The 11,698-nt window shown below is 50.2% G+C and overlaps 1 protein-coding gene across 1 annotated transcript; it reads left to right on the top strand.

Annotated features, from left to right (window-relative positions):
- The first annotated feature begins 255 nt into the window (after positions 1–255).
- On the top strand, positions 256–2,185 carry LOC109741207 (uncharacterized). The gene is made up of 2 exons (XM_020300278.4): positions 256–682; positions 1,745–2,185. Exons 1-2 carry the CDS (start codon positions 384–386, stop codon positions 1,908–1,910), a joined length of 465 nt encoding a protein of 154 aa, XP_020155867.1. The 5' UTR covers positions 256–383; the 3' UTR covers positions 1,911–2,185.
- The last annotated feature ends 9,513 nt before the right edge of the window (positions 2,186–11,698 follow it).

Genomic DNA, 11,698 nt, shown 5'->3' with positions numbered 1-11,698 from the left:
GACGCTTAGCTAAGCGTCTCTCCTGTAGAAATAGGCACTGGTGCTTCAGAAAAATCCGGTTTATTTTCCTAAGCACCACCCTAAGCATCTTCCATTGTACAAGGCCTAACAACGTGCCGTAATCGCTATAAATCCATGCCAAAAATCACCAGATCGACAAGCGTCCAGGTGTCTCGAGCGGGGAGTGGACGGCCCAGATCTGCCGCGCCCGGCCCCTCCCCCTCTTTTTATGCCCCTGCCCCGCTGCTCCTCCCCCAAAACCCCTCTCCCCACCATCCAGTCTCTCTCCAAATCTCGGGACAGAAAGGCCGCCGTACCGAATTAGAGATTGACAGCGGCGGGGCGGGAGCCAGCGAGCTCGGCGCGAACCCGGCCCCGGCGAGATGCTCGGCAAGCGGCAGAGGAGCATGCTGATGCGCCGGACGACCAGCCTGGCGTCCATGCCGTCGGTGCCCAAGCAGGTGCGCCAGGGCAGCGGCGGCGGCGGCGGCGACAAGGACAAGCCGGCGCGCGCGCGGCCGTCCTCCTCCGTGTCGGCCGGCGCGGTGGGGACGGGCGGCGGCGGCTACCCCTCTCCCGGGAGGGACGCCTTCGCCGGGCTGATGATCACGGCGGCGTTCCTGTCGGCCTGCGGCTTCTGCGCCAAGCCCCTCGGCCCCGGCGAGGACACCTACATCTACAGGTACCGCCGCCGTCCCTCCTTTCCCACCCTCTGTTCGGAAATGTCCGGTGAAATCCTCGTGTTTCGTCCATGGGTTCCATTTTTGTCCCTTTTCGGTGGCTTGCTGGCGATTTTTGGCCAGGCGCCGATCAATCTCTCGTGTTGCTTGGCGCAGAAATCGCTCGTTTTCCACGTCAGGGTTGCACTGCACCTAGATCGAATCTTCTTATCATGTTGCCGGCAGCCTACGATTCTGCGGACATGCTTGCTTAGATGCGAAATTCCGTGACGGCCTCGTGGTTCTGCTGGTTTATGCAACGGGGTTATTCATGACCCGTTTTCAATTATGAAAATCCAGTGCTAATTATTTGGAATTCCATCTGTTTAGTTTAGGCGAGTAGTAATTTAACGAACCTAACCTCGTTCATTAGAAAGGTAATGCTGATTCGACGCTAGTATAGGCAGTCCATCAATGCTTAATTAGTTCATAGTATGAATCTTATTCTCTCCTGTATTTTTTTGTACAGAATATGCCGATGCGAACTTTTTCTCTCGGCATATTATTTGTTGCCGATACATTATTGGCTTGCTCTATCATGTTCATTAATACTGCCAGTACTCGGTGTGTGTATTTGCTAATCAGACATGTACTGTTGGTGCATGGTGTGCTCATAGCTTTTTTTTTTCCTCTTTTAATTTTGGTCCCTGAATCATGTATGAACTGTCATGTCCCAAAATATAATGTCATTGGGATGCGTTTAGGTTTAGTTTACTAGTCAAGAGTCAAGGCAACATACTGTGCTCCTCTAAGCAACCCATTAAAGAATATTAATCAGCCAATCATATGAGTTGTTGTTTGATTATCATACCATAAACTTGGTCACTCGGTGCCATCTAACTCCAGTATTTCTTTCATTGTCACAATCTGTCATCGACCACACAGACTTGAACAAATACTAAAAAAAATTGATGGTGTCTTTACTGCAATAAAAGAAGGTTTACAATTATTCCCTAAAGATGTCCGCGACATTGTGACATGATGGACTGATGCTGAATTCCCTTGTCTGTCCGTGTTACCTGCAGGGGCGAGGTGGCATTCTGCAGCCAGGAGTGCAGGGAGCATCAGATCAAGAAAGACGAGCTCATGGAACAGAACTGCACCATCACATCCATCCGGGAGGCCCCGTCGGACCAGTCCGGCAGCGGCGGCGGCTCGGGCGGCGCCGGGGACGCCGTCGCCGCCGCATAGCCGGGCGGCCATTAGCTTACTCTATTATACTAGCTGCTAATGATGTGCCACATATATTTGGCACATGTCCGCCATGTTTAAACCGCCCGTCCGTGTATACAGATCGAACTGGGTAGCCGGAAGTTGTTGTTGTGGGTGGTGATGCCCCAGTAGTGGCCGGTGACTGAGGATGCCATGTGACACATGGAACATGGTGGTTTCCTCTCCTGCCCCAGTGGAGAACCGAACCTGGACTGCAATGCAACATCAAATTGCGTACTGTCTTTTCGTAGTAATTCCTGTTTGCGCCGGTGTTTTCGTGCATTTCTCTTGCTGCTCTTGACGAAGTTGTCTGATAGCGTCAAAAACGCTCTCAAGTCTCCGTTGTCGCTGAGGCGGCGGTCAGGTCAGGGTGTTCAGAAGAATTTGACAATGTGCCTCGCCTTGAGGGGTGGCTAGTGGAGAAGAAGAGACAGAGGAGCAGTCAAGCGCATGGAAGCGTGCGTGTCGTTTGTTCTAGACGGTGGTCCGGTCCAGGCCTGGTCTGGTCTGCAGACGGGCGCCCGTGACCTGATCTCACCGGACGACCGCCGCCGCTGCAGATCAGAACGTGGGAAGCCACCTGAGGGCCGGGTTTCTGTGCGGCTCATTGTATATTGCTGTCCACCGCTGGACACGACACTCGATGCGTGTTCTGCAGTGTTGATTGGGATCTGGAAATACCCCTGCAACGAAGCGATCTGTCCAGCGTCTTGGCACCCTCCAGAATCCACGGAATCTGCAGGTTCTTTGTCAGAAGCAGCGAGCAGTTTGGTTTCACTGGATAAGTTGGTACCAGCAATGCTCTGTCTTCTTTCACCGCAGAACAAACGGCCATTTCGGGACGGTAATTTTAGCTAAGCCGTCGACGTCGTCGTGCGCCGATGAAAGGTACTAACACTGAGACGCGACGTGACGCGTGGCCGGGGGCCGGAACGGCGAGCGCGTACGCGCAAGGACAGCGTCGAGGTGGTGACGCGGCGGGGTCACCCTTTTCCGGCGGCTGCCACCTCGTGACGGCGACAACACCACCTATACGGCCGACACATCCAACCTGCGGGCAGCGGCAGGATCACATCATGCGGGGACGTGTCAAGACATGGAGCAAAGGGAACCATGTGGAATGCTAGGACCCGGATGTGTTGTGCCCAGCAAAATCTTACTCCATGTCATAATTTAGTGCATATAGATTTCTAAAAGATCAAACATTACAGATTTTGACCAAATTTATAAAGAAAAGTATTTATATCTACAATATTAAATATATACAAATATGAAAGTACGTCTCTTTATGCATCTAAGGATATGTGTTTCGTATTCTAAATGTATATGTTTTCTCTACAAACTTGGTTAAAGTTTATAAAGTTTGATTTTTTTTAAAAAAACCTACATTTACTACATTGTGGAACGGAGGGAGTACTCCCTGCATCCCGAATTACTTGTCAATTACATCCATTTTCACGCCAAGTAATTTGAGACGGATGGAGTATTTATGTGAATGTGATCGATCGAATCCATGTCTTTGTTTACTTTTCAAAAGTATCTTAAATATAGTAGAAATGACAACAAGATCTGTGGACCATACAAACGGTTGCTACATCCACTCGGGAGTCTTTATTCTTTAGGGCATCTTCAACACCGAACCGCAAATTTTCTCCTGCATCTGGCCACGGATATGGGGTCCCAGTCTCCGGACACGAATGCGAGTGTCGGCCTCCAATGCTATCCTGTATATCTGCATCAGTAAAGGGCAATTTAAAATTCAAATTTAGTAGTCCAATCCATACAGCGCGCCGGATCACACAGCACCGGATCGCTTGCCAGGTCATAACCAAAATGAGACAAGTATGCTTAGTTTTTATATGCCCAAATCCAAAAGCACATATTGTGGGCACGCCCGTTTGAAGGCTTGGAATGCTCCGGCTACGGAGCCGTCTGTACCGTGGGCGCGTCCGTCTGGGCATCGCGGCCTCCGCCGTGACGTCCACCACGACTACCTCGCCAAACACCCCCACCAAGCCCACCGGCGGCCATCCGTTTCTTGTGCTTCTTCTCCTTTGCGGCCTTCGCTTTGACACAACGAGTTTGCCTCGTAGCCGAGCTGATCATCCGGGTGAGCGTGATGCTCGGATCCTCCGGCACCTCCATCACCTCCATCTCAGGCACGTTCTCCTCCGGTTTCATGCATCGGCGACGGAAGGAAGGAGAGGGTCGGAGAAAAGGGCAGGAATTGGGTGGAGAGCGTCGGGGTATGGAAGAAGAGAGTGGGGGATTTGGCACAGAAACAGTGCAGGTTGCTATAAAAGTGCGGGCTTCGCCTTCCTTTTGGGTGGGCCGGGGGAGGGGGGTATGCGGGCGGTTTGAGTATTGGCATTGGAGATGCCCTTAACATGCCGCTCCGCTCCCCAATTGAAGCAGACCTGTCATTGATGATGATAGCTGGAAAGTTTTTATGCACGTGGCCCTAAGGAACAATGTCGTGGAGTCGTACTTGTTGCCACTGAACCCTTAATTAGTTTGTTGCGTCAGACACCAAATCTTGTCGCCGCACATGAACAATGAGAAATATTGTACTCGTCGTTCGAAGGAGACGGCGGTAGTCTACGTCGAAGCTGTACCAACCCCGTCTCGACAAGGCGATCAAGGTGCATCGAAGGCGGGATGATCAATTCGAAGATGAAGTGTCATCCCTGCGAGAAAATAATATTAACCTCTAACAGAAGCCAAGGCATCGGATCCCTTCCCCATCACCGACCATCGAAACGGCAGACAAAAGGGAGGTAGGTCCACGGACTCGTCGGTAAAACGGGAATCAGTTTACCCTAGCCGAGAGCCAAAGAATAATGGCCCGCATCTGGACCCATATTTATTGCAGTGAGACGCTGGCCTATGAATGGATCATCATCATCATCACACATTCCGCAGCTTCATCTACCATCTGACACGCTGACGTTGACGCACAGCTATATCGCAAGGCTTTTCTGTAGGAGCATCCTGAGTTTGCTGATTACACGGACGTAACGTAAAGTTGGATCATCTATTTTGAAACGGAGAGAGTAGGTACCGCTTGATCTCCTCGACGGTGGAGCCGTAGAGCTTCTGCACTTGTACCACCATGTGCTATTTTTCTCTCTTTTTCTGTCACTTCATGCTTGCGCTGGGTTGGAACCTTCCTGTGGTACGGGTTACGTACGTCAGACCATCGCTGAGCGGCGAGCCTGCACTGCAGTGTCAGTGTGTCACTGTCTTGGATGCAGGCGTAGCGTCGGGTGCTCCATGGCTTTCAGCACGCCTGCCTCCTACGCTAGGCGCCTGTCTCCCAAAGTCACGTTGCATGCTTCACCCCCGACGGCCTGCTGCCATGGATGCGGGGAGCCATCCCGAGTTCCCGACGATGCGTTTCTCGAAAGCAACGGTAGCTCTCATGGTTGCTTTGGTTTGCAGTCCGGGGGACAGGGACCGCCATGGCCCTTCCCTTCCATCTCGCTGCAATCGAGTTACAGACGATCGATCAGTACAGGTATGCTATTTGGTCATCTATGCAACTGCATGGAGGTTTGTCACTTGGCCAAGATAAAAGAAAAGATACCGCATGGACATTTGGGGCCGGAAGGATCTGCGTTGAAGATGCCCTGATGTGTTTGTGGGTCCAATAAGAAAATCCTACACCTACGTAAATTTACAATCTTGCTATGTCTATGTCGACTGAGACTTCATTAAGTCCCATTTGATGCTATATCCGTGAGATCTTACATTAAGATCCATGCAAAATTAATTTTCAGTTTTTTCATTTTCTCTCTTGCATGTTATGTCACTTGACTCGACTAAGACCTAACCACACCCAAAAAATTATGTACATTTAACGTAACTTTTCAACTAATTCAAATTTCAGTGGGGTGGGCCCGTTCCTGCCCTGATTCCAATCACAGTCCTCCATGTTGACTTTACGTAAAAACAGTAGTAAATCATACATAAGTCTAGCATTGCTCGGTCCAATATGCATGTATGTATGCATGTACTTTTCGAGAAGCAAGGACCTCTTTAATTTTGTATTGCGATGTGTCGCCGTAACATCCAAAGGAACAGTTCGGGTGGGCGTACAAATCATTGGGGGCACAGATTAGGAGTACAAAGGCAGGATTGCAATCTGCCATCGATTTGACAATTGCCCGTGTTATTATTCATGCGGTTTGGTTTTATGTAGCTTCTGAAGTAACCGGTTCCAGGTGTGATGATCGTTGTTTATAACTAAGAAGATATTGGTGCCTGTGCTCCGTTGCATCTTTAGTTTGTCCTTTCTTCCGGCTCAAGAGGCATACTCGTTTTCTATGGCAATTTGCCTCAGTGTGCCCCCCCCCCCCCCCCCCCCCCCCTAATCAAACAGAAGTCCCAATCATTCCAGTTCACGTGGTTAGTATTTAATCGGTTTCCCGGTGTCTAATAAACCAGTTTAACTATTCGGTGGACAAGAAGGTTTGGCGAAAACCCCAGTACTCTCTGTACAGACTCTAGTACTACACTGTAGAAGCTGAGACAGGCTTATCGCGCAACCGGAACACAGGATTAGGAGCCGTGGAGTACACTGGTTCCTAGCGTAGTACTCTCTCCGTTTCAAAATAGATGACCCAACTTTATATTAACTTTGCTAAAGTTAGTATAAAGTTGGGTCATCTATTTTGAAACGGATGGAGTACTACGCTTTAGGCATGGCGTCATCTGGAACATATGTAACGCATGCACTGCTGAAGAGAAGAAAGTGTGATGCCAGAGATGATCGACACCGAGGCATGCAAAGGTGCCGGGGCAGGAGAAGGCGAAGATCCAGGTGTCTATGCCACGTCGCCGTTTGGCAGCTTGGCACGGCGAACAAATGAACAATCGTCGTCTGTTTCACGCGCGCGCGGCTCTCGCGCCAACGCCAGTGCCGGGTGCCGCAATCGCCGCGCCGCTGGCCCGGCACGTGGCCGAGGCTCCGTCGGCGCCTCCGCGGCTCCGCCCTCCTGTCTAAAGCGTCGGCGTGTACAAGCTAGGAGCCCGTCGATCTCATGAACCCATGGAACTGGTATCCGGTGGCTTGCTGATGTCATGTGACGCATGGTTAAATCCTTTCCTGGCCCGGTGGATATATAATCTGTCGTGTCGATTGCATCGTCGAATCGCACATGTTTCCATTCGCCCTTGACCGATAGATAAGCCATGAGAGCTCTCTCCCGAGCCTGTGCTGAAGATAACCTAACCTGATAAGCGGCCGGGGCGCTCCGAGCGATTCGACAATGGGCCTCGCCTCGGGGAGCAGACACATGCATATGCATGCATGCACATTCTAGACGGCGGCGTGGTCCAGTCCTGGGGTGCGGCGTTCGCCCGTGAGGACCTCATCAGCCTCGGTGCAATCAATCCGTGGCTGATCCACAAGGACGACCGCCGCTGCAGCCGGGGCAAATCCAAGCGGCACCGGCCTACCGGTACGGTAAATTTGCTTTCGCCGTCTAGGTCCGATGAAACGCAAAACACCGACGTGACCTGACGCGCCGCGCCGTGGGCAAGGACAGCGCCGAGGTGATGCGACGCCGCGGGTCATCGTTCTCCGGCGTGACCATACTAATTTACTCCCTCCGTTCCAAATTACTCGTCTGAACTAAAACCATGACGAGTAATTTGGAAGCGGAGGGAGTACTAGCCTAGGCATCCAACCTGCGGCCGGCCGGACGGGATGCCCGACGTGTCAACCCCATCACTATTTATTGCAGGTGAGAAGCAGCTGGCCTAGGAATGGATCAACATCACAGATTTCACAGCTTCGTCTACCTGACATGCTGACGTTCACAGCTGAGCTGACGGGAAAGTATCAGGTGATACCAGCCCTAGAATGCTACCATGATACCAACTCCGAAAATTCAAATTTAAACATGTCAAAGAATTCTGAAAAAAATCATGGATGCTTAAAACACATATGTAGACAACCCCTAAAAAATTCAGATCAAAATTTAAAACACAGAAGAAGAAGAAACAAAAAAGACAAATCCATCATGAATAGTGCCAAAAGAAGACAAAAGCAAAAATGACACTATTCACATCTAAATTTGTCATTTTTGTTTCTTCGTGTGTCTGTCGAATTTTGATCTAAATTGTTTAGGGTTGTCTACATATGTGTTTTAAGCATCCATGATTTTTTTAGAATTTTTTGACATGTTTAAATTTGAATTTTCAGAGTTGGTATCATGGTAGCATCCTAGGGCTGGTATCACCTGATACTTTCCCCTGAGCTCTGCTAGGAGTATGATCTCCCTGAGACCCTGACGGCGGAGCTTGCACTGCCTCAAAACCACGTCACGTTCGGAAGTTCCGAACGACGCACATCGGGCCACCGGCGAGCCCAGACACTACAGGAAACAGCTATTTTGCCGTCTGCCACGGCGGACGGCAAAGGCTCGAACGGCGGACGGCAAAGACCTTTGCCGTCAGCCGCGGACGGCAAAAGGCTCCGGCAAAGAAGGTTAGGTAATCGGCTCTTTGCCGTCCGCCTTTTTGCCTCTTTGCCGTCCGCTGGCGGTCGGCAAAGAGGTGGGGCGTTAAGTTTTTTTCAAACGGGCGGGGGGTGGGGGCCACCTCCCTCTTTGCCGTCCGCCAGCGGACGGCAAAGATTCTTTGCCGTCTGCTAGCAGACGGCAAAGAGCTGGCAGATGGCAAAGAGCTTCTTTGCCGTCTGCCATTTCTTTGCCGTCCGCTTTTTGGTAGCTGATGGCAAAGAGCTTCTTTGCCGTCAGCTAGCAGACGGCAAAGAGCTGGCAAATGGCAAATTAGCTGATTCCAGTAGTGAGACCGTCGACGTCTCGGATGCAAAGCGTAGCGTTGGGTGCTCCATGGCTTTCACGCCTGCCTCCTACGCTAGGCACTTGCTTCCCAAAGTCACGCTGCATACTTCATCATCTCGTGCCGTCCCATTCTTTAACCCTCTCCTTCTCGGAGAGAAAGGACGCAGTATGTTTTTCTCGAAAGTAACAGATGGGCCCTTTATGGAGAATGTCCATATAATAAGAGTAGTAGGACAGAGAAGCGCCATGAACTGTAATACGACATCGGCAACGCTATAAACCGGCCGCACTTAAAACTCTAACGGTGGAGCTTCTACTCCCTCAAAACCGTGTTACGTTGCAACCTTCCGAAGGCACGGATGACGCACGTCGGGCCACCGGCGAGCCTGGACTGTCGACGTCTCGGATGCAAAGCGTAGCGTCGGGTGCTCCATGGCTTTCACACCTACCTCCTACGCTAGGCACCTGCCTCCCAAAGTCACGTTGCATGCTTCATCGTCTCGTGTCGTCCCATTCTTTAATCTTCCCCTTCTCGGAGAGTAAGGATACAGTATATTTTTCTCGAAAGCAACAGACGGGGCCTTTATACAGAATGCTCATATAATAGGAGTAGTAGGACAGAGAAGCGCCATGAACTGTAATACGACAATGGCAACGCGGTCAACCGGCCGCACTTAAAACCCTAGCGGTGGAGCTTCTACTGCCTCAAAACCGCGTTACTTGCAACCTTCCGAAGGTACGGATGACGCACGTCGGGTCACCGGCGTGCCCGGACTGTCGACGTCTCGGGTGCAAAGCGTAGGGTCGGGTGCTCCATGGCTTTCATGCATGCCTCCTACGCTAGGCACCTACCTCCCAAAGTCACGCCGCATACTTCATCGTCTCGTGCCGTCCCATTCTTTAATCCCCCCTTCTCGGAGAGAACGGATGCAGTATATTTTTCATGAGAGCAACAGACGGACCCTTTATAGAGAATGTCCATATAAGAGTAGTAGTAGGACAGAGAAGCGCCATGAACTTTAACACGACAGCGGCAACACGGTCAACCGGCCACACCTAAAACCCTGACAGTGGAGCTTCGATTGCCTCAAAACCGTGTTACGTTGCAACTTCTGAAAGTGCGGATGACGCACATCGGGCCACCGGCGAGCCTGGACTGTCGGCGTCTCGGATGCAGAGCGTACCGTCGAGTGCTCCATGGCTTTCATGCCTGCCTCCTACGCTAGGCACCTGCCTCCCAAAGTCACACTGCATACTTCATCATCTCGTGTCGTCTCATTCTTTAATCATCCCCTTCTCAGAGAGAAAGGATGCGGTATATTTTTCACGAAAGCAATAGACGGACCCTTTATAAAAGAATGTCCATATAATAGGGGTAGTAGGATAGAGAAGCCCCAATGAACTTTAACACGACAGCGGCAACGCGATAAACCGGCAGGGTACCAATCTAGCTAACCATCACCTCTTTTTGTGTGGTCATGGTGCTATATTATAGCTCGTGCGTTCTATACTCTGGTTGCTTTGGTTTGCAGTCCGGGGGGCATTGGAGCCTGCCGCCTTCTTTCCTATCCACATACACATCCACATGGACTAGAACAAGTTACAGCAGCTCGATCTACCCGCTTGTGATAAGGAAATGTCGCTGGATCTGGAAGCTAGTATGACAGGAGGTTTGTAGCTTGGGTAGGAGAAAGGAAACCCAGCTAAGAAATGGATGAATCTCTACTTTAGGTCCCATGCATGCACTCCTATTTTTTAGCAATGGTTCTTTTTTTTTCTCGAATACGCACGAGTGTGCGTACTATATTATATAGAAGGAATCGGGGTAAAGAGCCCGTCCACGTTAGCATTACAGATTACATATATACACTGCACACTAACTCTACTTCCACCCTCCACCTAGTCTGAAAGACTATCTACTCTCCGCTGCCCACTCCTCCACCTCTGCAAAGAAGGCGCCCATGGGTGGCACAAATTATTTAGGGCACTTGACCTGTTCGCAGGCAATATACTGCAATCTGCTGTGGATTGATTAATTTTGATAGGTCAATTGCTTGTGTTGCTATTTATACGGTTGGCTTTATGTAGCTCAGGGCATCTCCAACACGCCTACTTTCAAACCGTCTGGACCGCGCGTTCAGACGTGTTGTGTCATTCAATACGGGCCTGCATCAGTCTGCAAGACTGTCTGAACGCATTTTTTCCCGTAAAACAAAAACAAACATGGAGGCTTTGCGGACATCCGAACAGCAGTCACGTCCGCGTCTGACCATCTTGACCCATGCAAAACCCTTTTCCCTCGCCCATGCGTGTTACTGTCCGGCGTCAACTGCCCGCGTTCATGCCGTTGTAGAGCTGCAACACGATAGAATTAATCGGCAGGGTACCAATCTTCCTCTGTGTCGCATTACGTTGTATATGCTCCAGCTTTTTTGTGGTCAAGCCCATATATTTGCACCGTAGAGGTAGAGTACCTCTCATGGTTGCTTTGGTCTGCAGTCCGGGGGACAGAGACCCCATGGCCCTTCCCTCCCATCTCGCTGCAATCGAGTTACAGCCGATCAATCAATACAGGTACTCCCTCCATTTTTATTTAGTTCGCGTATTAGATTTGACTGAAGTCAAACTACGTAAAGTTTGACTAAGTTTATAAAAAACAATGTAAACATTTACCATATCAAATCTATATAATGTGAAAGTACATTTAATAATAAATATAATGGTATTGATTTGTTATTATATATGTTAATACTTTTGTTTAGAAATTTTGTCAAAGTTTACAAAGCTTGACTTTGACCAAAGCTAATACGCGAACTAAATAAAAGCGGAGGGAGTATAACATTTGGGGGTTGAGATCCTCTGCAGTACCGTACAGTGCTGTAGTGAGGATGACGTATGGGGCCGGATCCACACGGCAGTGACTGCACTGCATGGACATCTATACAGTTGCACGGA

The sequence above is a fragment of the Aegilops tauschii genome, chromosome 6 (genome assembly GCF_002575655.3).
Source record: "Aegilops tauschii subsp. strangulata cultivar AL8/78 chromosome 6, Aet v6.0, whole genome shotgun sequence".
Taxonomy (NCBI): Eukaryota; Viridiplantae; Streptophyta; class Magnoliopsida; order Poales; family Poaceae; genus Aegilops; species Aegilops tauschii.
Note: the sequence above shows the minus strand (reverse complement) of the source record. Positions and strands in the feature narration are given on the sequence as shown.

Excerpts from the sequence above, each read along its gene's own strand:
- LOC109741207 (XM_020300278.4), top strand. The coding sequence starts at position 384 with ATGCTCGGCAAGCGGCAGAGGAGCATGCTGATGCGCCGGACGACCAGC. Across the intron at positions 683-1,744 it reads GAGGACACCTACATCTACAG|GGGCGAGGTGGCATTCTGCA; the intron begins GTACCGCCGCCG and ends TGTTACCTGCAG.